This window comes from Callithrix jacchus, chromosome 9 (assembly GCF_049354715.1).
Source record: "Callithrix jacchus isolate 240 chromosome 9, calJac240_pri, whole genome shotgun sequence".
Taxonomy (NCBI): domain Eukaryota; kingdom Metazoa; phylum Chordata; class Mammalia; order Primates; family Cebidae; genus Callithrix; species Callithrix jacchus.
The window spans coordinates 40,396,206-40,423,505 of NC_133510.1; the positions used below are offsets into that span (position 1 = coordinate 40,396,206).

The window sequence follows — 27,300 nt, forward strand, 5'->3', positions numbered from 1 at the left end:
GGGCAGGACCCATGCCATAGGACATCTCAGAAAAGCAATCGCAGATGCCTTGATGGTGATGTGATGTATTTTGGCGACTTTCATCAGGCCGGATGTGTAATGTCATGGGCTGTGAGACTTGGGGATCATTGCCTCTTCAGCTGCATCCCCCCTTCCCTAAGTGAATGAGGCTCAAAGCACAGAGAAGACAAGGGACATGTAGAAAGGGCCCAGCTGGCTGGCCAGATGTGCCAGGAGTCCCTCTGAACAGGGCAAGGCTCCAGCCAGGACCAGCACCCAGGAGCAGAGGGATCACAACTGTTGGCTGAGGGGCAGAGCTGAGTCCTTTAATGGTGATGGGTGGTAGGGAGTTGGGGATTGCTTGGGAGCTGGTTTTTTATAAATCATACATAAATACAAGGCATTTTCAGGCCCTGGGTCAGCTGCATCCTTTACATGCTCAAACATGTATGGAGTCCCTAGCAGATGCCAGGCCTGGTACTTAGAATCACTGAACTTCAACTTCCAGACACTGGGGAGCACTTTCTAGATGCTGGCCTGTGTTGATAATGTGAACACAGAGGGAGGAATATCCATTGTGCCTGATAGGGGTGGTGGGGCAGGGGGATGGCAAAAAGAAAGGGCATTTAATCTGGTTCTTGAGGACAGGCAGGGTTTCTGAGGGCAGAAGAGGAGGAAGGGGCTGCCTAGGCCAAGGGAACAGTGTGAGCAAAGGCCTGGAGGACTGGCTGGGCAGCATGGGCCTGTGCAACAGGAAGTCGGATTAAGGCCTGGAACAGTCTGGTTGGCCTCACTTAGTTGTGACTTCCCTCCCTTTCCCCACACTCTCTACTCCTGGGAGCTCATCAATGTCTTGTTCTGTTTGTTCCCATTAGCAAAAGCTCATGTTGGGGAACACTGACTCTCTAAGTGGGGAGCACCCCATACTCAGGGGAGGGCTTCTGGGGAACTTGGGGCTTCTAAAATAAAAACAAAGCTGGCATATTTCATGGTAAATAATGTCCTCCAGGTTCAACCATGCTGTCACAAGCAACAGAATTTCCTCTTTTAAAACAAGACCAGACAGTCTTCGATTGCATGTACATACATTCTCTTTATCCATTCGTCTGCTGAGGGACATTTAGGTTGATTCCATATCTTGGCTACTGTAAACAGTGCTGACATGGACATGGGAGTGCAGATATCTCTTTAACATGCTGACTTCACTTCCTTTGGATATAGACACAGAAGTGGCTTCTGTTAAGTGAAATAAGCCAGGCAGAGAAAGACAACACATGATCTTACATGTGATATCTAAAACCGTTGACCCCATAGAAATAGAATATTGGTTTCCAGAGCCTGGGGTGGTTGTGAGGGCGACTGGGAGATGGTCAAAGGGTACAGAATTTTTAGACAAGAGGAATAGGTTCAAGAGATCCATTGTACAACATGATAACTAAAATTGTGAAAAATAATAATTATATGAAGTACTACCTATGTTACTTAGGCATTCCACAATGTATATATGCTTCAAAAAATCATAATGTATATGGTAAATACAATCTTATCTGTCATAAAAAAAAAAACTCCCCACAAAACTAGTGTGTCCGATATGGGGGAAAGCCAGGCCCCACTCCCCACCCCTTTGGTTAAATAAATGCCAGTTTCTACCTCTGAGTTCTTGGCCAACAAGAGGTCATGCTTGCTTGATGGCCAAAGAGTCTAAGTGGTTTAATTTATAACTTAACGTAGGCCTCTAATGAAACTTGGTTACAGCCCCTGCATGGTGGATTTCCACACCCCACACTAACAGCCTTGTCCTTCAGTGTCCATTTCTCTTATTTAGTTTTCACTTTCCTGCTCCATTCCCAGTGAGTGGACACTGTGACTGTCCATCTTTCTGAAGCAGTCAGAGAAGTGAGACTTCTCTAGACCCTTGGAATGGGGCAGCTGAAGGAACCAAAACGATCCTGAGCTCAGTCCATTTGTCTGAGAATCAAGGAAGCTGAGCCTCAGTTTGGTGGAGGTTGGGGTGGGGGAACAGGAGGTCACACTGTGGCCAAAATCACACTGCAGATTAGTGGCAGGGCAGGACCTGGGTTCCTGTCTCCCAGGCCAGTGTTCTTTCCACAGCGACCAACAAGATTTTGCTTGGTGGATACAATAATTACAAACATAAACATTTACTAAATGCTAACTAAATGCTAGGCAGCAAGTCAAGTGGTATATATGCATTAATTAACTTAATCCTTAAAATAATCCCGTGATGGAATTGTCATTCCCCTTTACAGAGGAGAAAACAGGCACAGAACAGTAAGTGGAGACCCAGACACCCAGAGCAGATGTCTGACTTCCTTGAGCAGGTCTAGTTTAGGTTTCTTATAGCTTCTTTTAGCTTGGTGGTCTCTGGTGGAAGCCAAGAATGAGAGGCTCTGCCCTGGGCAGAGACCCTAGTCAGGGTTGTGGGAGGCAGCAGGGCCAGTGTTCTCTGACCCTTAAGGGAACCTGAGTCAGGAGTGCCATGACGGCTGCCACTGTAAAGAAACCAACTGCTTGGAGAACCCTCTGGAGGGAATCACACCTTCTCCCTAGTCCTCTGTCTCCTTGACTGAGGCCAGGAGATCCAGTGGCTGCCCATGCCGCAGTGAGGCACAGGCTGGACTGGGGTCTCTGAGCAACCACTGGTCTTTTCTATCACCATGTTCACTGTGTGTCTGTAAATGAATGCAGGCAACTTTTTTGAGCCAAACTTACAAACTTAGGGTCCAGATTGCTAACTACAGAGCCATGTGGCTGGTGCTGTAGGCAGAACTTGAATTAAAACTTTAGCACTAAGAATTCTTTGTCTCTCTGCCCTGAGAGACATGTTTTCCTAAGTACATGACTATTTTTTTATTTCATTTGCAAGTAACGAATTGCATTCCATGTCTTAGTCAGGTCTTTGCTCCTGTCATTGGGCGAGTGGCTAGTCTTGTCTTTATTTCCTAGATGCATACACACACACACACAGTCTCTGGATGCTTTGCTATGTTTTTTCTAGATCTTTTTTTTTTTTTTTTAACTGCAGTCTGACCTATGAAATGAGGACTTCTTTAGTGCTTGTGACAAAAATAGGTGACGAAGCAAACAGGAAACAGCCATTAGTCAGCAGGTTTGAAGATTTGGGTGTGATTAACAGCTGCCACCTACAGCAGTATGACCCTAGACAAATCCCGTGACCTCCAGGAGCCTCCTTTCATCCTCTGTAAGATGGAGATGATGCTGGGCTGGCTTTGTCTCCTTGCAGGGTGGCTTTGATGACCAAATGGGATGGAGAATTTGCAAGATCAGTGTGCACTCCAATTTTACGGCATCAGTGCCAGACAAGGGTAAAGGAATGATTAGACCCAAGTCTCCAGGAGCTTCCCAATGAAAGGCAATGGGAAAAGGTTGGGTAACTGTAAAAGTACATCAACCAGAGCCTGAATCTGACGGCTGTGATGTTGTCTCAGGGCCTCTGCCCCTAAACCTATCCAGCCGGCTAGTGTATTCTATTTAGATGACTCTGAGGGGAGACCCTGTCCCCAGGTGGCCATGAGAAATCCACTTAGAGAAAACCAAGACCTCAGTTTAACAAAGTAGATTTGTTCCAACAGGAAAGTCATTTAAAAGAAGTGGGGAAAAGGCAATGATAAGTGCTAGAGTGAGAGAAGCCCCTTATCTCTGTTTTCAACATAGCAGCAAGGTGCAGCAAAAGGAGCAGCACCCTTGGTGGGGTGGAAAGAGGTGCCCCCAGGCAGGGCTGCAACTGGAGCGCCCTGTGGGTGGGGTTCCAGGAGGCAGCACGGGTAGGGCCTCTGCCATCCCAGCAAGGCCAGTGAGGTTATTAATTCCAGAAGGTTGACAGCTGTCTTGGTGCTTGGGTCACCCCTGCACATTCCTTCCCTTCTCAATAGGCCCGCAACACACTTGCAACTTAAGGGAGGCTAGATCTACACCCAAGGACCTGGGTTCTAGTCCCAGTTCTGTTTCTAACTTGCTCCTTGCCTTTGGGCCTCAGTTCTTCTCACCTATAAAACTGAGTGACCATCTTCCTTACTGGGTTGGGTAAAGATGCTGCCTGATTGCAAGACTTACTGCTGGCACAATAGTTTCAGACCATTTCTGCATCACCTAAGGCTCTCTGTATTTTGTGCGTGTAGGAGTAACCATGGCTACTGTTTATCAGGTACTATGCATTAGGCATGCTACTAACAGCAGTTGTCCCGCAGTATATGCGGGGGACTGGTTCCAAGATCCCCAAGTATTCCAAAATCCCCGCTTACTCAACAATGTGAGTCTACAAGTGTCAGGGCTGTCTTGGAGAGGGCAGAGAGCTGGCACCAGGGTCCTCAGGGTGCAGAGCAGGGCTGGGTGTTGGTGCTTCTCATCACACAGGAGCTGGGCACTAATCAGAGAAGCCTGGGCAGTGACAGAAACTGAAGCAGCTCAACCTCAGGAACCAGCTAGGACCTGAGGCAGGCACCAGGACCTGGTTGGGGATCTGCCAGACTGTTCCAAGCAGCGAAGGTCAGGAAGGCTCCTGGAGGGCAGTGGAGGCAGTAGAGCAGAGCATGGGTTTGTCTTTTAGACAATGCAATGTGTCCCTGAATGAATTATCTATGAATTGGGGATCCCAAGAGTGCCTTAGCTAATGTGAGCACTGCCCACACAGTATCATTATTACCATTGCTGTGCAAATAACCAGGGAGCTAAAGCCTGGAGAGGCAGACATAGCAGGCCACCCTGGCCGGTAAGCGGGGGCTCCTGCCTTCTGAGTTAGGGTATGCTGAAGTGGGGCACTTCTCCATGACAGATAGAGTACTCAGAAAAGGAGTGGGACTCTGGAAGACCATTTGGCAGGTCCTCAGTAAGTTAAACAGAGTCACCACATGATCTAGCAATTCTACTCCTGAGTATTACCCAAAAAAGTTGAAAACAGGTGTCCAAACAAAGACTTGTGCATGCATGTTCATGGCAACTCTGTTCACAACAGCCCAGAAGTGGAAACAACCCACATGTCTATCAGCAGATGAATGGATAAGCAAAAGGTGCACACACATATAATGGGATTTTATTCAGCTATCAACAAGAACGAAGTACTGATCTATGCTACAACATTAATGAACCTTGAAAACATTACATTAAGTGAAAGAAGCCAGACCTTCTGGACCCCATACTCTGCCCAGGTGATATGGTTTGGCTGTGTCCCCATCCAAATCTCAACTTGAATTGTATCTCCCAGAATTCCCAGGTGTTATGGGAGGGACCCAAGGGGAGGTAACTGGCTATCTAGAGGATGTGGGAGGCATCTCAGGCACCAAATCAGCAATGATCCCAACTCAGTCTGAACCAAGAGCTCATCGTCAGGCTTGACGCAGGGGACCGAGAGTCTAAGACACAGGGGCCTCAACAGCACTGCTATACCTTCCACTGGATAGGGTCCCCAGAGCAGCCCCTCCCAGGCCCACAGCTGTAGCCACTATGTGCTTGACCTGACAATTTCTGAGAGGCAGATGGGCAATGACTCTGCTTGGATGCTGCAGAGGACACCCACGAGCTTCAGCAAGAAGTCTTCGGTGGAGAGGATCCTGCACCATTCTGGGCACAAGTAGGGGGCGGTTTTCCTCCTCCTCCATCCCCAGTGCTGAGAGGAGGGAACTGGAAGGGGGAACATAAACGTGAGCCTGGTCCTCTGATGTCTGGTTTGGAGGCTGGGCTATCACATACATGGTGGTTAAGATTAATGTCACTCTTACTGGCTGCAGGACCTTGGGCAGGTCACCTAGCCTGCCTGAGCCAGTGTCCTCCTCTGCCCAGTGGAATTAGAGGGCAGGGATCATTCAGAAAGTGACCATGATGCCCTAGCCTGTGCCTGAATTCAGTCAGTGCTGGTTGGATGTGTAGCTGCCTCTCCCCAGTAGAGCAGCAGCTGCAGCCCAGTGAGGGGGGGATGGTTGCGGTTTGTCATCCTGTGGCTCTGGCAGCGGCCAGCCAGGCTGGAGGAGAGTCCAGCCTGTGGGGTGGAAAGAGGGGCTCTCCCACAAGAGCCTTCATCGTGGACCACGTCATTTCATGCTTAAGGACATTTACGACCTGCCCACTGGGAATCAGAAAGGCAGTGTCATTCCCTTCCAGGCATCAGGAATTGAATTTAAAAAGCCAAATGACATAAAATGTCATCTGCTTTCCCAGATAGGAGGATTTGAACAATTTCTAATATGCTTTAAAAATAGACCCCATCTTGTTTCTGGAACAGGATACCATGGCATAGCAATAAGCCTAAAAGACAATTCCTTCCATGCAGTTATAACTTGGGGGTAGGGGCCTGAAATTGTATATATATTTTTTACCATCTGTGTGCTGCAGTTCCACAGGTTTTAGATCTCCAAAGGAGTTTGTGACTCCCTCATACAAATAGGTTATGAACCACTGATGTCCAACCCTTCCTTCTTTTTTAGGTAGGCAGAGATAAGGCCTGAACTATCAACTCTCAAGAGAAGGACCATATGCCCAGCACAGTCTCAAGACCCAGCAAGCCCCAGGGATGCTACTAGAAGCAGAGCTGGAGCTAGAAGCTATGTATCCTAGGTGTCCAGGCTCCTGGCTTAGCTGGCTTTCTCCCACACCACCTGGCTGATAAATATGTAATGAGGGCAAGAAGAGAACAAGCCTGCATCCAGATTTAAATTCTAATGTTCACCAGGGTACCTGCACATAAATCTGCTGGGTCTTAAGTCCAGAAAGTGATAGAACTTATTTAAGAGCACTTGGAAGTTGCTAAGCTCCATGTTAAATAAAGCATGTTTCTCCATCTCAGGCCTGGAAAACATGCTTTCTAGGGACTTATAAATCCCTTTGGAAAGCATTAGAATTTTCTCCTTGCTAGAGAGCCAAGCATAAATAGATACTTGTCTTTTAAAAAGATACTTGACCTCTCTGGGCAAGGAAATTGTGCACTCACCTGGCGACTAACCAACAACCCCACTATTGCCCTCATTCTTTAAAAAAAAGAAGGAAGAACTTTAGTTCCATGAGTTCTTGAGGGGGCATGTTGTAGAAATGGACTTGACATCAGAACACCCTAGATATTGCCCTAATTGGACCCCTCTTCAGGTACTAGTTACAGCATCACCACCTTCATGGCTCCCATGTTTCCAAGGTTTTGAAAACTGGCTGCATGTCCCACCTGGGGAAGGAACTGTAGAAATTGGTCCACTCCCATCTTTTGGCTGGGGAGCCCCAGAAGGTGCAAGTCATGTCTCCACTCTCAAGGCTAACAAGTCTTATAAGTGCTGAGATTCAAAGCCATATCTCTGGTTCTCAGCTCAGTGCTACAGATGTGGGGGAGCTGTAGACTCACAGTGCTGACCCCTGCAGTCCTGGCCTCTGACTGTAACAAAGGCATGAGCGTTATTAAATACTAGGACATCAGGAGCTAATGAACATGCAATGCTTTGGAGACATGAGGAGCTCTAAAAGGATACCTCAATATTATTGATGAAGATGGTCAGATGTAACATTGACACATCGTTCTGACTGATACTTTTGAAAATGAAGGAGAAGGAATTTAAGGACACAGCTCTGTTGATGGCAACTGCATTCTAGATGACCTGGATGAAGTCTTTATCTCTGGGTGCCCTGTATGCCTCTGGTCCTTAGATTCTTTCTAAGATGGGCACATCAGCAATCCAACCTTTGTATGGTGTGGGCTCATATTGTGCCCAGGGCACAAAAGAAAATGGACAAGACCTGGGAGAGCCAGGAATGATTGCTTTGGACATTCATAGGCTCAATCATTTAGATGTATTGAAATGTCACATTATAATTAACCATGAACAGGATTCCCCACTTCTAACCCCATCAATTTTGAGGCCAGACCTCCCTAGGTTTGAATCTCAGCTCTTCCATTTATCAGTTGTGGGATTTTGGGGAGGTTGTTAACCTCTCTGTGACTTAATATCCACAATTATTAAATGGGGATTATAACATTGAGTGTATAGGGTTGTGATGATTATAGGAGATAATGTAACACTTCACACAGTGCCTGGCACATGGTAAGCCTTCAGTATAACTCCCATTACATTCCTTTCTTTTAGAAAGAGAGTTGGGGGGATGCAGCTTGGAACTGGAGATGCCTAGTCCTGCTGTCAGGACAAAAACAGGAGCCCCAGTGGCAGCCACGGTAGGTGAGGCTCCCCATCACCACCAGTCACCACCTCAGAGCCTGCCAGGTCTGCTATACCCGGAGCCCATCTGCACTGCCGAGTTGTTTTTGCTGGTGGAGACCAAGGAAGGATGGGAGTGTGAGACAATTTTGGAGAGCGGACAAAAGAGGAACCATAGAGATTCGATCCAAGATGGCTGAATAGGAACAGCTCTGGAGTGCAGATCCCAGCAAGAACGCAGAGGGTGAGTGATCATTACACTTCCAAACAAGTTTTTACTGCCCACAGACCAGGAGATGCCCAGGCAAAAAAGTGCCATGAGTCTCCAGCACGGCTGTTTCAGCTGGCACAGCAGGTCTCTCCACAAAAACTCACAAAAATCTGGGCGGCCATTTCAACCGGTGCCTGGATTGCCTGAGACACAGAGTCATCCATTCAACTGGAAAAAAAGGGGGGCTGAAACAGGGAACCAGGTGATCTGGCTTGGCTGGTCCCACCCCCACAAAGACCAGCAATTTGAAACGCTCTGAATTGAGAATTTCACAGCAAGCACAGCTGGACCCTGGACAGTCCAGCTCTGTGCAGGCAAAGAGCGTCCACCATTACCAAGGCAGTCTGCCCTTACAGAGGCAGTCCACTATTACTGAGGCAGACTGCCATTACCGAGGCATTCTAACTATACCTCTATAAACAAAACCGCAAGGAAGTTCACACAGCAGCTGAGCAGAGCCCGTGGCAGCTCAGCAACGCCTCTGCTGGTAGACTGTGACTATCTTACCTCCTCGCTGGGCAGGGCATCTCTGAAAAAAGGCAGCGACACATCAAGAAGTTACAAATAAAGCCCCACCTTCCCAGGCCAGAGCACCTGGGAAAAAAAGGTGGTTCTGAGTTCTGCTGCAGCAGACTTAAATGTACCTGCCCAGCAGCTCTGAAAGGAACAGTGGAGCTCACAGCTCAGCACTTGAGCTAATATAAGGGACTGTCTCCTCAAGCAGCTCTCCAAGCCCTGTATATCCAAAAAGACACCTCATAAAGGAGATCAGATCTCAGGCTGACATCTGGCAGGTATCCTTCTGGGACAAAGATAACAGAATAAGAAACTGGCAGCAACCCTTACTGTTCTGCAGCCAGTGCGGGTGATCCCCAGGCAAGCAGGGCCTGGAGTGGACCTCAGCAGTCCTACAGCAGAGGGGCTTGACTGTTAGAAGGAAAACTAAAAACAAAGAAATAACTTCATCATCAACAAAAAGTTCATCCACTCAGAGACTCCATCTGAAAGTCACCAACTACAAAGACCACAGGTAGATAAATCCACAAAGATGGGAAGAAACCAGCAGAAAAAAGATGAAAACACCCAAAACCAGAATGCCTCTCTTCCTCCAAGGGAATCACAACTGCTCACCAGCAAGGGAACAAGGCTGGATGAAGAATGAATATGATGAATTGACTGAAACGGGCTTCAGAAAGTTTCATAACAAACTTCTCTGAGCTAAAAGCACATGTTCTAACCCAATGGAAAGAAACTAAGAACCTTGTAAAAAGGTTTGACAAAATGCTAACAATCATACACAATGTAGAGAAGAATATAAATGAATTGATGCAGCTGAAAAACACAACACCAGAATTTCACAAAGCATACACAAGTTTCAATAGCCAAATTGACCAAGCAGAAGAAAGACTATCAGAGATAGAAGATCAACTCAATGAAATAAAAGAGGAAGGCAAGATTAGAGAAAAAAGAGTAAAAAGAAATGAACAAAGCCTCCAAGAAATATGGGATTATGTGAAAAGACCTAATCTACATTTGATAGGTGTAACTGAATGTGACAGAGAGAATGAATCCACGCTGGAAAACACTCTTCAGGATATTATCCAGGAGAACTCCACAAACTTAGCAAGGCAGGCCAATATTCAAGTCCAAGAAATACAGAGACCACCACAAAGATATTCCTCAAGAAGAGCAACTTCATCAGGGTTGAAATGAAGGAAAAAATGCTAAGGGCAGCCAGAGAGAAAGGTCAGGTTACCCACAAAGGGAAGCCCATCAGACTCACAGTGGATCTCTTGGCAGAAACCCTACAAGCCAGAAGAGAGTGGGGGCCAATATTCAACATCCTTAAAGAAAAGAACTTTCAACCCAGAATTTCATGTCCAGCCAAACTAAGCTTCATAAGAGAGGGAGAAATAAAATCCTTTACAAACAAGCAATTGCTGAGAGATTTTGTCACCACCAGGCCTGCCTTACAAGAGCTCCTGAAAGAAGCACTAAACATAGAAAGGAACAACCAGTACCAGCCACTCCAACACTGTACCAAATGGTAAAGACCATTGACACAATGAAGAAACTGCATCAACTAATGGGCAAAACCACCAGCTAGCATCAAAATGGCAGTATCAAATTTACACATTACAGTATTAACCTTAAATGTAAATGGGCTAAATGCCCCAATCAAAAGACACAGACTGGCAAATTGGATAAAAAAGTCAAAACCCACTGGTGTGCTGCATCCAGGAAACCCATCTACATGCAAGGATACACCTAGGCTGAGAAAAAGGGATGGAGGAAGATTTACTGAGCAAACGGAGAGCCAAAAAAAAAAAAAAAAAAAAAAAAGCAGGAGTTGCAATCCTAGTCTTTGATAAAATGGACTTTAAAGCAACAAAGATCAAAAGAGACAAAGAAGGACATTACATAATGGTAAAAGGATCAATGCAACAAGAAGAGCTAATGATCCCAAATATATATGCACCCAATACAGGAGCACCCAGGTACATAAAGCAAGTTCTTAACGACCTACAAAGAAACTTAGTCTCCCACTATTATTGTGTGAGAGTCTAACATTCCACTGTCAATAGTAGATAGATCGATGAGACAGAAAATTAACAAGGATATCCAGGACTTGAACTCAGATCTGGAACAAGCAAACCTAATAGACATTTACAGAACTCTCCACCCCAAATTCACAGAATAGACATTCTTCTCAGCACCACATCACACCTACTCTAAAACTGACCACATAATTGGAAGTAAATAACTTCTCAGCAAATGCAAAAGAACGGGAATCATAACAAACAGTCTCTCAGACCACAGTGCAATCAAATTAGAACTCAGGATTAAGAAACCAACTCAAAACCGCACAACTTCATGGAAACTGAACAACTGGTTCTTGAATATTGACTGGATAAACAATAAAATGAAGGCAGAAATAAAGATGTTCTTTGAAACCAATGAGAACAAAGACACAACATACCAGAATCTCTGGGACACATTAAAAGCAGTGTCTAGAGGAAAATTTATAGCAACAAATGCCCATATGAGAAGCAAGGAAAAATCTAAAATTGACACCCTATCATCAAAATTGAAAGAGCTAGAGAAGCAAGATCAAAAACACTCAAAAGCAAGCAGAGGACAAGAAATAACTACAATCAGAGCAGAACTGAAGGAGCGAGAGACCAAAAACAACCCTTCCAAAAAAAATCAATAAATCAAGGACGTGGTGTTTTTGAAAAGATTAACAAAACAGACCACTAGCCAGATTAATAAGAAAAGAGAGAAGAATCAGATAGATGTAATAAAAAAAGGTAAAGGGGATATCACCACAGATCCCACAGAAATACAAACTACCATCAGAGATTACTACAAACAGTTCTATGCACATAAACCAGTAAACCTGAAAGAAATGGATAAATTCCTGGACACTTGCACACTCCCAAGCCTAAACCAGGAAGAAGTCAAAACCCTGAATAGACCAATAACAAGGGCTGAAGCTGAGATGGCAATTAATAGCCTACCAACCAAAAAAAGCCCTCAGGTCCAGATAGATGGGTTCACAGTTGAATTCTACCAGACATACAAAGAGGAGCTGGTACCACTCCTTCTGAAACTATTCCAAACAATCCAAAAAGAAGGAATCCTTCCCCAAACATTTTATGAGACCAACATCATCCTGATACCAAAACCTGGCAGAGACTCAACAAGAAAAGAAAACTTCAGGCCAATATCCATGATGAACATAGATGCAAAAATCTGCAATAAAATACTGGCAAAACTACTGCAACAACACATCAAAAAACTTATCCCTCATGATCAAGTAGGCTTCATTCTGGAGATGCAAGGCTGGTTCAACATACACAAGTCTATAAATGTATTCCACCACATAAACAGAACCAAAGACAAAAACCACATGATTATCTCAATAGATGCAGAGAAGGCCTTTGACAAAATTCAACAGCCCTTTATACTAAAAACTCTCAATAAACTAGGTATCAACAGAATGTATTTCAAAATAATAAAAGCTATTTATGACAAACCCACAGCCAATATCATACTGAATGGGAAAAAACTGGAAGCATTCCCTTTGAAATCTAGCACTAGATAAGGATGCCCTCTCTCACCAATCCTATTCAATATAGTATTGTAAGTTCTAGTCAGAGCAATCAGGCAAGTAAAAGAAATAAATGGTATTCAGTTAGGAAAGGAGGAAGTCAAATTGTCTCGATTTGCAGATGACATGATTGTATATTTAGAAGATCCTATTGTCTCAGCCCAAAATCTCCTGAAACTGATAAGCAACTTCAGCAGTCTCAGGATACAAAATCAATGTGCAGAAATCACAAGCTTTCCTATACACCAATAACAGACTTAAAGAGAGCCAAATCAAGAATGAACTGCCATTCACAATTGCTGCAAAGAGAATAAAATACCTAGGAATACAATCAGGAAAGGATGTAAAGGGCCTCTTCAAGGAGAACTACAAACCACTGCTCAAAGAAATAGAGGACACAAAGAGATGGAAAAACATTCCATGCTGATGGTTAAGAATAATCAATATTATGAAAATGGCCACACTTCCCAAAGTAATTTGTAGATTCAATGCTATCCCCATCAAGCTACCTATGACCCTCTTCACAGAACTGGAAGAAACCATCTTAAACATGGAACCAAAAGAGAGCCCGCATAGCCCGCATAGCCAAGTCAATTCTAAGCAAAAAGAACAAAGCTGGAGGCATCAAGCTACCTGACATCAAACTATACTACAAGGTTATAGTAATCAAAACAGCATGGTACTGGTACCAAAAGAGAGATATAGACCAATGGAACAGAACAGAGGTCTCAGAGGAAATGCCACACATCTACAATAATCTGATCTTTGAAAAACCTGACAAAAACAAGCAATGGGGAAAGGATTCCCTGTTTAATAAATGGTGTTGGGAAAACTGGCTAGCCATGTGCACAAAGCAGAAACTGGACCCCTTCCTGACACCTTACACTAAAATTAACTCCACATGGATTAAAGACAAACATAAGACCTAACACCATAAAAACTTTAGAAGAAAACCTAGGCAAAACCATTCAGGACATAGGCATAGGCAAGGAATTCATGACTGAACACCAAAAGCATTGGCAACAAAAGCCAAAATAGACAGATGGGATCCAATTAAACAGTAAAAAAAATAATCATTAGAGTGAACCAGCAACCAACAGAATGGAAAAAAATTTTGCAATCTACCCATTTGACAAAGGACTTATATCCAGAATTTACAAAGAACTAAAACAGATTTACAAGAAAAAGCAAGCCCATTCAAAAGTGAGTGAAGGTTATAAACAGACACTTTTCAAAGGAAGATATATATGAGGCCAACAAACAAAACGCTCATCACTGATCATTAGAGAAATGCAAATCAAAACTACACTGACATATCATTTCACGCCAGTTAGAATCATTAAAAAATCTGGAAACAACAGATGCTGGAGAGTATGTGGAGAAAAAGGAACACTTTTACACTGTTGGTGGGAGTATAGATTAGTTCAACCATTGTGGAAGACAGTGTGGTGATTCCTCAAAGACCTAGAAATAGAAATTCCATTTGACCCAGCAATCCCATTACTGAGTATATATAATAGATTTATAATCCTTTGGATAAAGACACATGCACATGTATGTTCATTGCAGCGCTGTTTACAATAACAAAGACTTGGAACCAACCCAAATACCCATCGATGATAAACTGGACAGGGAAAATGTGGCACATATACACCATGTCATACTATGTAGCCATAAAAAAACAATGAGTTTGTGTCCTTTGTAGGGACATGGATGAACCTGGAAACCATCATTCTCAGCAAACTGACACAAGAACAGAAAATCAAACACTTCATGTTCTCACTCATAGGCAAGTGTTGAACAATGAGAACACAAGGACTCAGGGAGGGGAGCACTACACACTGAGGTCTGTTTGGGTGGACTAGGGGAGGGACAGTGGGGGGTAGGGAGTTGGGGAGGAATAACATGGGGAGAAATGCCAGATATAGGTGATGAGGATGGAGGCAGCAAACCACATTGCTATGTATGTACCTATGCAACAATCCTGCATGTTCTTCACATGTATCCCAGAACCTAAAGTGCAATAAAATATATGTTAACAACAAAACAAAAACAAAAATCAGCTGGGTGTGGTGGTACACGCCTGTAGTCTCAGCTACTCAGGAGGCTGAGGCAGAATTGCCTGAACCTGGAAGGTAGAGGTTGCAGTGAGCAGAGATCATGCTAGGGCACTCCAGCCTGGGCAACATAGCAAGACTTTGTCTCAAGACCAAAAAATAAAAATAAAAAATAAAAAAAGGGCCCAAAGCTACAATTATTATACATGATTTTTTTTAGGGAGGAATTCATTATTGTTTGTAGTGTTTTTCTAGTCCTGGCTGGGGTTCCTGCAGCTCACTTCATATCCCAGGGCCTCAGTTTTGCGTAAGGAACAGTTGTTATTTTCAGGCTGAGACCTGAGACCTGAGGCCTTGCCGTTCTCCCTCATCAGCTTCTACCTTTCCTCCTAGGCTTTCAACCTACCCATTTGTGAGGTTTGCCCGCCATGAGTAGGTTTAGGTTTGAAAGGCCAAGCCTTAAAGCAGTGTTCTCAAAATCCAACATGCTTCAGAATCACCCTGAACTCTTGCTGGGCCCCAGCCAAGTGTTTCTGAGTCAGCAGGTACAGGGTGGGCCTGGGATTCTGCATTTCTAACAAGCTGGGTCACGTTGATGCTGTTGGTCTCACACCTCACTTAGGGAACTACTGTCTTCAGCCAGCACGTTTCAACCTCAGATATCCATTAGAACCACCTGAGAAATGGGAAAAAAAAAAAAAAATTCCCCAGCTGTACCCCAGGCAAATTAAATTGGGATCTCAGAGGGTGGTACTCAGAGTGGCAGCAGCCTCAGTGCACAGGGTTCACTTAGCTGTTGATCATCTGGGCTGAGGGTAGAGAGATTAGAGGGCAGAGAACAAACGACCAGTTAGTAAATATTTTAGGCTTTGCAAGCCATATATGGTTTCCATGGCATATTTTTCTTTGTTTTTTTGTTTCAAATCTTTATGTTTTTAAAAAATGACTCTTAGCTTCCAGGTCATAGTGTAGAAATGGTTTGTGGGCCCCTTGGAGAATGTGTATCAGCCAGTCATGTATCTATCAAATTTAATGATGAAAATAGCTACTCACAATTAGCATTATTTATACAATAAATTAAGACCAAGGCAGAATGTACAGCTATTTAAAGGAATTAAAGGTCCAATGCAAATGTGGCTGCTTCTTGTTAAACTTTTACTGTTGTTATCCCTCATTGCTTTCCTAACCCGATTCTCCTTTGTACATTAACAAAAGACAAGGAGGGGCTTCCTTGCACCCCTTCCTTTTACAGTTCACTGTACTAGTCTTGCTTCCTAGTCCTTTGAAGGAACTTCAGGTTTCCAGCCAAGTTAAAAGCCCTTAGCTATCTGTTCAGCGCTATCAGAAAGTGTTAACCGCCTTTCTAGCATTTCATTCTCTCCCAGTGCTTCTAGTCCTAACTTCCTGTCTCACCCTCTCTTCCCATACAGAGGTGGTGGTTTCTTCTGGAAGGCCTGGCTGCCCCAAGCCTCTTTGTGCAAAAAACACACCAAAATGTAGAGTTACCTGGCACTTTCTCATGTCCTCTTCATTGTACCTCTCTTCTTTCCCCGCCAAAGGACACTCCCTTCACAACCAAGCCACTCTTTCCCTTCCTCCTTCATCTCAACCTATCTGCTCGGCTTTGGTATAAAAATGATCAAGCCTAGAACGGTGAGCAGGTATCTTTGAATGGTCCTAAGAATTCCTAGGAGTTTTTTGCTTTTCAATCTGTTCCAAACCTCAGACAAAATGGACAATATCCACCTCTACTCTTATCTTTTTCTTTTCTTCTGAGCCTTTTAAACACATCACCTGTTAGTAAACCACCTAAGCTTTTACAAAACATAAATGATGTAAAGCAGAATAATGAAGACCTGAATATAGAAACAAAGCGTCTACTATTTTCCAAAGATAAAACAACTAACTGAAAGCCTAGGGCATGCAAATGGCTCATCTGTTGAAATGAATCGTTCTGTTCTAACTGGGCCAGCATCCAAAAATTTGACCCCAAAGGGACGCCAAGGGTTGAGGCCATGCAGGCTTCATGGCTGTGCAACCTGTGTAGACTCAAAGGGCCTCATGTTTGGAAGGGCCCTGCCCTTGGTTTAATGCCCTGTTGTTGGCTGAAATTCCTAAATAATTTTATCTTTGAATGTGTGTTTTGAAAGTCAAGGTTAATGGAACAGTGGGACATGAACATGAACAGAGGAGATATGCATGTGTGTCCATTCTTCTTTGCTGTGTCAGTTGCATATAGTGTTCATGATGCCCATGAGCACAGAATTCCAGGGATCCAAAATACATGGGTGCTCAGAGCCTCAAAGGCAGGGTATCTGCTTGTGACAGAGAAAGCACATCATGCTCTGGGTTGGAACCAGAACTTGGTTCATATGCAGAAAGAAAGTTACATATTTTAAGAAACATGAAAAAACAAGGAACACTATGACATCCTATATATATATATATTTTTAGATGGAGTCTGGCTCTATCACTCAGGCTGGAGTGCAGTGGTGCGATCTTGGCTCACCACAACCTCAACCTCTCGGGTTCAAGTGATTCTCGTGTCTCAGCCTCCTGAGTACCTGGGATTACAAATGTGTACCACCACGCCCGGCTAATTTTTTTTTTGTCTGAGATGGAGTTTCACTCTGTGGCAAAGGCTCAAGTGCAGTGGCAGGATCTTGGCTCACTGCAACATCTGCCTCCCGGATTCAAGCGATTCTCCTGTGTCAGCCTCCCAAGTAGCTGGGATTACAGGTGCACACCACCAGGCCTGGCTAATTTCTATATTTTTAGTAGAGATGGGATTTCACCATGTTGGCCAGGTTGGTCTTGAAATCCTGACCTCAAGTGATCTGCCTGTCTTGGCCTCCCAAAGTGTTGTGATTACAGGTTGTTTTTTTTTTTTTTTTTTTTTAAGAGTCGTAGGCTAGGTGTGGTGACCCACTACACCCTGCCCCGGCTAATTTTTGTATTTTTAGTAGAGATGGAGTTTTGCCATGTTGGCCAGGCTGGTCTCAAACTCCTGGCCTCATGTGATCTGCTTGCCTCAGTCTTCCAAAGTGCTGGAATTACAGGTGTGAGCCACTGACCTGGCCTTTTAAAAATTTTTTATTCTTTGAGACAGAGTCTTACTCTGACACCCAAGCTGTACCACAGTGGTGCAATCTTGGCTCACTAACCTTCGCCTCCTGGGTTCAAGTGATTAGCTTGTCTCAGCCTTCTGCATAGCTGGGATTATAGGCATATGCCACAACCCCTGGCTAATTTTTGTATTTTTAGTAGAGATAGGATTTCACCATGTTGGCCAAGTTGGTCTTGAACTCTTGACCTCAAGTTAACTGCCTGTCTTGACCTCCCACAGTGCTGGGATTACAGGCATGAACACTGTGCCTGGCCATGTCCTTTACCTTCTTATTTGTGTTACTTCCCACAATAACCAGCTACTTACATGCAAATGGTGACATAGAAGGAAAAGACAGCCTTGTATAGTTCTTTTTCCTTTCAGTCCTTCCTAACGTTAGGCTGAAGGTAGAGAGTGTTGGTAGAATGTGTGGGTATCCAGAAGTGAAATAAAAACAGTTGAGTTAGCAATGTTGAGTGCATTGATGAGTAGTTGAGCACAGCATGCCACTGTTCTGACAAGAACAAAATACGTATGCATATGTGAGCTAGGAAATAGGAATTGTATAGTTTGCCGATTCTACACACGTTAAATGCTCAAAGTCTTTTAAACTGGAATTGCACAACATAAGGATGAACAGTAAAATTCATGCTAATAACTTAAAATTTTAATTTCTCTTTACTTAAATATCCTTAAATAGTAAAAAAAAAAAAAAAAAAAAACCACATGACAAGTTGAGAGAAAGACCATGGAAGAAGGGAAAGGACTTGTATTTATAAAGGTATAGATTCCTTTAATGGTTTCTTTTCCTGCGTTTTGAGCTAGGGTTCCATGTTTTCATTTCGCCCTGGATCCCACAAATTACGTATCTGGCTCTGGTTGAGGAACTTCTCCTCGAGACACAGTCTCAGTGATGACAGTTGAGCTTCTTCCTGAAATGTCCATTTAATGAACATTTATTGAACTACCGTTTGCCAAGCTTTGTACTAGTTGCTAGGGATAAAATGTCAATAAACATAATTCTATTCTCAAATAGGATGAGGACTCTAATTCTTCTGTTTATTTACTTATTTTGAGACAAAGTCTGGCTCTGTCGCCCAGGGTGGAGTGCAGTGGTGTGTGATCTTGGCTCACTGCAACCTCCATCTCCCAGGTTCAAATGATTCTCCTGCCTCAACCTCCCCAGCAGCTGAAATTACAGGCACCCACCACCACGCATAGCTAAGTTTCATGTTTAATAGAGATGAGGTTTCACCATGTTGGCCAGGCTAGTCTTGAACTCCTGACCTCAGGAGATCTGCCCGCCTCAACCTCCCAAAGTGCTGAGATTACAGGCATGAGCCACAGTGCCCAGCCTAGGACTCTAAAATCAGAGTATAAGACCATGGTTTCCAACTGTCAAAATCCTAGTGCTTATCTACAAAAGGCAACGCTGAGAGAGAAATCTCTTTACAGCATTTCAAGAATGCTTATAGAAACTTGAACTTCTACCTAACAAAAAGGCTTCAGTGAAGCTATGTGATTAAATGTTTGCTAACTGCTCCGGACCTCAGACAAACCAGACAATACCAGTCTGCTTCTGTCCTTTGTCCTTTTTCCTTCTGAGCCTTTTAAACACTAGCATTTGCTAGCAAATGACCTAAACTGGTATCTATCATGCAGACAGGAATCAAACTATCAGTTATAGGGTCTTTGATTATTAATCTTTTTAAGATAGAGAAACAAATTCTCATGTATATTGAAGTTTGGCAGACAAAACACGAAGTATATGTTTAAAAAAAAGAATGAATACCTAAGTCGAGACAGGGCTGAGAACCACTGGGGTGTTTATCCCATACTACCATTAGGGAGGGTCCCTTACTCTCTGCTTCAAAACAGACCAGGGAACCATCAGAGCAATTCTCCTCATTTCCTGAACCTCTGTAACATACCCAGTTCTTGGTATTTTACAGCAAAGATCCTTAAGCCTCTAAGCAGGACCATGTGCTTGTACACTGTGCAGGGCAGTGAGAGAGGGAGGGAGAAGTTGCCAGGATGCAGCTACTTTCCTCTCCATAGCTGTGAGTGGAGCTCACATGGCCAGTGGAAAAGCACCCCAGGGAGAAAGGGAGTGCTTGGCTGGCCTGGGGCCTACCCAGTAGGGCACCACGGATCTCCTGACTACTATAGGGGAGACCAGCATTAGACAAGGTCCCACAGTAGTCACCGACCCCTCAAGTCCCCTCCTTGCCATGAGCCCTTTTTCAAACCCCTTCACTGTGGTCATCAGACACCTGGGTGCTCTGTATCCCTCTCCCAAGTTCAGCTCAGGCAGGCATCCACGCACCCTGCTAGGAGTTGAGGTCATTTCCTCGATTTACAGATGAGGAAATTGAAGCTTAACAAGGTCACATAACACACAGAAGGTCACACGGAAAGGAAGGGGCAGAGCCAGGATCTGCACCTGAACCATCTGGCCCCAGATGTGGGCTCTCTAGCCACCCTTGCTGCTGGCTGCCTTGCCTGCACTCTCAGCACACCTTTCCCTCTCAGAGCTCCAGCTGGGGCTTGGGGGAGTGCCACTTAGTCTGCACTCAGCTGTTTTCTCATCCCTCCTGGAAATGAGTTTAATGCCCTCAACAACTAGTGCTCAGAGGTCAGGGGCTGGGTCCTGATGCCTGTCTCAGGGCCTGGAGGTTCAAAGCTCACAGCAGGCACTTGGAATACATACATGTACAGTGTCTATTTGCTGCCCCTCCCCAACTCTCTCTACCCTGTGGAGTGCTGTCTTGTGGGTATAAACCTTATATACCCAGACCCAGAAACCCGCCAGAGTCAGAGCAGGGCATCTACACAAAGCAAGGGCAGCATCAAAAGGAATGAATGGAGGGTCCAGTTCTGTACTCCCGACTCTTCTCTCCACTTCTCTCCAGTCTCCCTCCTCAACAACCAACCTAAGCCAACCAAACAGGACACCACCACCTCCTCTTCTATCATGGGCATGGTCATTAATGCTCCTCCTGCGGGGCTTAGAAAAGGGTGGTAAATCTAGATTCGGTGCCCCAGACCCAGGCACGGTGTTGAACACAGCAGTTGTGCTGCCACTTCCCAGTGTATTTCAAGGAAAAGGCAACACAAGAGACTGTTTTATGTGGAGGAGAGCTTGGAAACCCCAGGAAGTATGGCTGCTATAAATATAGGCCAGGGACATCATGTGTAAATATAGCCAGGTTCGCCAGTAATTGCTCAGAGACCAGAGTTCCTCTGCACACCAACTACTCAAGAAAAACAATGCTGAGTGGGCATCTACTGGGGATGAGGCACGTCTGGGCAGTATGTCTGGGAATACCCCCAATAGGGGATGATGACAGAGTCACCCCAGATAGGTAGCTCTCAAATGTCTGTGCACACCTTGTCCACCTTGCAGATGTTCTGTGTTCTCCCTATCTAATACCTGTCTCACACATAGATGGGTCAGAGTTCTCACATCACCCTTGCTGCTGTGTTGTAAGCAAAATTTCTACATTAACTCTGACCAAAATTCAGGAAATTAAACCGGAAGCATAAAAACAGCCATAGGAGGCAGGGAGTGGTGGCTCATGCCTGTACTCCCAACACTTTGGGAGGTAGAGGTGGGCGGTGAGGTCAAGAGATTGAGACCATCCTGACCAACATCGCAAAACCCTGTCTCTATGAAAAATACAAAAATTAGCTGTGTGTGGTGGTGCGCACCTCTAATTTCAGCTACTTGGGAGGCTGAGGCAGGAGAATCGCTTGAACCCGAAAGGCGGAGACTGCAGTGGGCCAAGATAGCACCACTGTACTCCAGCCTGGCGACTGACACACACACACACACACACACACTCTCCATGGAGGTTGCAGTGAGCTGAGATTACGCCACTGTACTCCAGCCTGGCAACAGAGTGAGACTTCATTTAAAAAAAAAAAAAAAAAAAAAGCCATAGGATGAATTCCATGGCCAAGCAGAAATGGTTTGTGGAATAACTACTTTGTACGTCTGAATCCTGCCTATAATCCTCGTTGAGGGCCAAGCATTCATTTCTTCCAGTTGCAGTACTATTATTTTTACTTGGAGTTGAAAAACCCCTCTAAGTCTTCTGGTGCAATGGTTTTCTAGTTTTATTTTAGTGGGAGAGCTCTTTCTTCAAAGGAGATCCTATCTGGAAGCTGACATGTAATTTAATTTGACCCCGAACTGCTGGTATGAGGGACCGGGAGCCCTGCCAATGGATCCTGCTCTTGCCCTCGAAAGCTCCTGGGAGTACAATTTGAAAAACACACATGCACACCCCCTTATTAATTTGTTCACTCACTCGTTCACACAATAATAACTCTTGAGTATCTACTGTGTTCTAGGTGGAGCCAGCAGGTAACAGCACAAAGGCAGCCCCGCTTTCAGTGAGTCCACATTGTAGTAGGATGTGGCAGAGCTAAGTTCAGACAGGTTGCAAGAGCTATGAGGGAACAAGAATGTGATCATGGCTGTGAGGTGGCTACTTTAGATGGGGGATCAGGAAAGGCCTCTCTGAGGAAGCAAAACCCAATTGAAATCGGAATGATAATCTGGAAATATGCCCTGATTTGGACCAAAGAGGAAGTAGACCTAGAGAGGTGATGTGACCTTCCCCAGGCAGGGAGCTGAGCTGGGACCTGACCTGGGTTGCCGGCATCCCCCACCCAAGGATCTTTTCTTTTACGAATATTACTGCACAGCTACCACATGCAAAGAAGTCTCAGGGACAGGTGACATCCGAGGGTGGACAAACCACCCAACCACATCCTGGAATTTGGTGCTGTCTGTGTATGACTTTTTTTTTTGTTTTTTGTTTTTTTTTTTGAGATAGAGCCTTACTCTGTCACCAGGCTTGAGTGCAGTGGTGAGATTTCAGCTCACTGCACCCTCTGCCTCCCAGCTTCAAGCAATTCTCCTGCTTCAGCCTTCCGAGTAGCTGGGACTACAGGTGTGTGCCACCATGCCCAGCTAATTTTTGTATTTTTAGTAAAGATGGGGTTTCACCATGTTGGCCAGGATGATCTCAATGTCTTGACCTCATGATCTATCTGCCTTGGCGTCCCAAAGTGCTGGGATTACAGGTGTGAACCACCGTACCCCACTTGTGCATGCCCTCCCTCCTTCTTCAGCCCAGTTCAGGGTTGGCTCTAGGTCTGAAGGTGCTGTAACCAAAGAGACAGAACTCTGTGGTGGATACCCTAGACCTGTGACCTTGGCTGAGAAAGCTTTTTTTAATAAAAGATGGGGTTTCACCATGTTGGTCAGGCTGATCTTGAACTCCCAACCTCAGGTGATCCACCCGCCTTGGCCTCCAAAGTGCTTGGATTACAGGCGTTAGCCACCACACCCGGCCAGAGAGCTTCTTTATCTCCTATCGCTGGCTGCAAACTGTAAACTGCGGAGGGTGCTCCTTCCCGCTTCATTTGGCGGCATAAAGATAAAAGCAAGTTGGCGAGTATAAACGGCCTGGGCTCATCTGGAGAAAGGCTCTCTGGAAACTCAAAGTATTCTAGGGAGACTTAAAGACATCAAAGTCAGTTTTCCTCTCGTTCTGCAGCAGGCATTCACATAGGTCTGTACATATTTTACACACGAGTCCAAAGTTGGGTGTAAAATGTCTATTGTGCTGAATATTATGGGAAGCAGCATGCATATTCCTCCCTCTGCTACCCACAAACCAAACAGCTCTGGGCCACCTAAGCACTGGCCAGACAACCAACCTGGCACGTGTGGGCCAGTAGTGCCCCTTGCCTTAAGAGTTCTACCTACCATCAAAGCACTTCCCGGCATTAAGTAATTGGACCCTCCAGTCCCTTGGGAGACTGGTGGGTCAGTGGTTATTACTCTCATTTTGCACACAAAGCAACTGAACCCCAGATGACCTACCTGTCCAGGGAACAATGCTACTGACACAGTGACAACCATTAAGTGCTGACTCAAACCTGCCTCCAGCCTCCAACTGCTGCTTTCCACTACCATCCAGCTGCCGACAAATTGAACAGACTATCCACTTTGGCCTAATACCACCCTCATTCTCTTCCTCACTCTCTGCCCGGCACACACCCTATGCCCCAGAGTGCACTTAGGAGTTTTCCCAGAAGTTGCCTCTTCTCCCCACCTCCCACCCCTGCCCCCACCTCCCAATACTTGCCACGAACTGGAGACCTCTGGACCACTTACTCCTCTTGCACACACAGCAGCTGAGACTCAAGTTAAGATGCTGTCCCGCCCAGGCCAACTGGGCCGCCTCCCTTTCAGACTTGCCAGCCAATTCACACATGTGCACACTGCACATACCGCTGGTGAAAAGGAAACACTCCAGAACCTTTCACACCTTCTTTTCACATGGAGCCGGCCAACTGCACGTGCAAGGATGGGCACAAAAACACAGGTTACAAGGCCTACAGAACCATATTGTCACAAATACACAGATATGTCCAGGGAACATGGGGACACCCCTGCACAGGCAGATAGGCCCTCTGAAAGCCAGTGCACCAGATACAGCAGCTGCCAGCACTTAACCCCCGCATACACTGCCAAGGCCCACCCCATGAGCGACTTGCTAAGACAACTCTGGGTCTGTCATCTTGGTGTCCGCATGAGCGGCCGCTAGGGTGGACAAAGAATGACATTTTCAAGAGGATAGACATACCTCAGGCACGCTGGACGACACGAGGCCCTCAGGGCCCCAGAGCTCTCTCCCAAGGCACAAGTGCAGAAAGCCGACTCAGGCGCGTGCTTACGGGCGCCGCGCTGAGTGTCCCATGCCCCGCGAGCGTCCCAGGCGTTCCTGCCTCCTCCACTCCTCATTCCCAGCCGGCTTCCCTCTGCCTGCCCGGAGGAAAGCTCGGGACAGTGTATCTAGCTTGGCACCGCGGGCGGGGCGGGCAGCGGAGGCGGCGGCGCCTCTCCGGGACCCCAGCCCTCTCCCGCGGCGCCCCCACTGCCCCGGCGCGCGTCTGCACTTACCCGGCCAGAGGCTCCGGACGCGGCGACGGGAGCAGCGCCTAGAGAGGCGGAGAGCCGCGGCTCCCGGGGCCGCCCACCGCTGGCAGCCAGTGCTCGTCCCTCCCAGCCGGGGAAGGTCAGCGTGCGGGCAGCCCGGCCCGCGCCCCGGCGCCCACGGAGTCTTCCTGCCGCCCCCGCCCGCGCTCCGCCGCGACGCCCAGGCGCCGGCTCTCCCAGCCCCGCCGGCAGGACGCGCCCAGGAGCCCCGCACGCGAGCTGCCGGCTCTTTGTTTGGGAGTTGGGCTTTCTGCGATTCAGAGCACGCGGAGAGAATTAAGTCAGAGTGCGAGGCAGCTGTGCGGTTGCCCGGGGAATCCCTGCGGGGCGCGGTGTAGTGGCTTTCAAACTCCCCGCCCTCTTCAGCTCCCCGCTTAGGTCTCCCTGCCGCCTACGTTTGTTGGCCCCTGGGAGAGGTTGGCCTTTGGGGGTTCCCAAAGCCTGTCTGGTAAGAGAGAACCTCTCCATTCCCTTTCGTCACCACCCCCGTCACTGCCCTGTCCCTCTGAGAGTCCTGTGGACCATCAGCTTTACATTCTCTGGATCCCGGGGAGAATCAAGGTCTCGGAAGCTAAAAGGAAGAGCTGAGAGTAGAGGCCATCTGTTCCTGCTGTGCCCAGGTGGAGGTGCAAAGCTGGCCCTAACTGCACCGACCCTAACAGAGAGGCATGCATTATGTGTTTCCCAAAGTAACAAGGGCCTCGTGCTTATCCAACAGAGTTCTTTTGAAACTCAGCTGCAGTGAGTAAGACTACCTATTTAGCAGGTTGCTAGATTAGGGAAGCCACGGGAGGCAGGGAATGCTGACGAAGCCACTGCACCTGGAGCACCAGTGTTCTAAATACCCGGACTGGCTGCTGAGAAGAGCTTCGCAGGAGGGCCTCGCGGAAGGAGATGATTGCAATAGTCCCGTGAGATGAAGACCTTAACTGGGGGATCAGTGCGGAAGCTGCGGCAAAGGAGAGTCTACAGAGCTTGCTGTGTGTGGTGCGGGAGGAGCGCACGGGCTGTAAGACTGGAGGAGAACCTGGGGTGATGTGAGCCTGAGTTTAGCGTGGGGCAAGTTGGATTGGAGAAGAAACTACCTTCTCCCAGGGACAGATATCCAGCAAATGTAATTGGAAAGGTGATTCTGGGGTTCATGGGAGAGGCAGAGGCAAGAGTTGCAAATTTTGGAATCGTCTGGAAAGAAGTTGGGCAGACACGAGAGGTGGAAGGAGAGGGTAGAAAAGGTAGAGAGAGAACGGGGCTGAAGACAGAACCTCGGTCTACGGAGAAGGAGCCCACAAAAGGAACGGAAACCATCAGGAGAAACCATGAGGGAGGGTCAGGACTGTGCGGGTTGACAGGGACCAGGAGAAGAGGGACACCAAGGAGGAGGACGCCCAAGAAAACAGGTTTATATTTAGAAATTAGGAGATCTCTGGGCAAGTTCAAGATAACTATGTGAGTGATGGGTTGTATAAACCAGGTTGCCACTCCTTCGGGGTGGGGGAGGAGTCTTTTGGATCCAATTGGTTGATGCGGAGATACAAAGGTTCATCTCTTTCTTTCATTAGGGAGGGTCCTGAAGGGCCACCCAGCTCCATAGCTTCCCAGGGTATCCGCGGGGGCCTCTGTGGAAAGCAGCACCGTTCAATTTTATGTTCTGCCGAATCCTGTTTCCCTCACTCTCTCAAGGTGTAGTTCCCAAGAGCACCTCCCTGGAGACCTCCCACGTACTGATCTTCATCTCCATACAGAGTCTGTTTCCTAGAAATCCAACCGAAGGTGGGGGGGGGGGGGCGTGGGGGGGTATTGAGAAAGGGCACGGGAGACAAAGAAAACATGGAATGAAGGTAAAACCCACCCCTCAAGTGCCTGCGGGAGTGGAGGCCTGAATGAGCACATGCCCCGATGCCGCTCCCCTTGACCTCTAACGGAGCAGTTTAAATAGACAGGACGATCAGACTCAGAGAAGGTAGTGTGCAGGGAAGAGCCTGGGAAAAGATCGAAGAGGAAGCTTATTCCCAGTGGAATATGACTGTTCAAAAGCCAGGTAGAAGAGAGAAGAGTGGAGTAGGCTTTAGGAGGGGAGGATTGCTGGAAGAGGGTAAGGGTGCGGGGAAGTCAATATTCACCATAGTTAATAATATTAAAACAGCAACAGGGAAGGTGAGGATTGGAAAACGGCCTGGAGTGACTAGCAGTAGGAGAGGGTGAGTGGCGAATGAAGCTCTGGACTAGGGTATTCCCTCTCCAGCACTGTCCCCAGTAACATTAAACATCTAGAGTGGAGAACCAATGGAAATATAATATGTAATTAAAAACTTTCCATGAGCCACCTTTAAAAGAAATGCATATAAAGAAACAGGTGGAAGTAATTGTAATGATTTATTTAATATAGTATATCTAAAATATCATTTCAACATGTGTCAATATGAAAAATTAACAAGCTATTTTACATTTTTCTTACTAAGTCTTCCAACTCTGGTTATATTTTATGTGTATTGCACATCTAAGTTCTGACACTACATTTTCATTGGAAATATTCAATGTGCATTTAGATTTCATAATATTTATGGTTGAG

The 27,300-nt window shown here is 46.1% G+C and overlaps 1 protein-coding gene across 12 annotated transcripts in view; it reads right to left on the reverse strand.

The window, feature by feature from the left end:
• The window catches only part of TSPAN11 (tetraspanin 11), a 75,768-nt gene extending 51,046 nt beyond the window's left edge, over positions 1 to 24,722 (reverse strand). For 4 of the 12 annotated variants that reach the window (XM_078338956.1, XM_054238216.2, XM_078338951.1 and 1 more), the window contains exons 1-2: positions 24,379 to 24,722; positions 23,907 to 24,085 (exon numbers count right to left, since the gene is read on the reverse strand). In XM_078338956.1, the coding sequence (XP_078195082.1) occupies positions 23,907 to 24,021 (115 nt within the window). In that variant the 5' untranslated portion in view covers positions 24,022 to 24,085; positions 24,379 to 24,722. Of the gene's footprint in view, positions 1 to 23,073; positions 23,078 to 23,877; positions 24,086 to 24,378 lie in introns of those variants that run through there. The other 8 variants (XM_078338957.1, XM_078338954.1, XM_054238211.2 and 5 more) reach the window with 4 other exon arrangements.
• Positions 24,723 to 27,300: the final 2,578 nt, after the last annotated feature.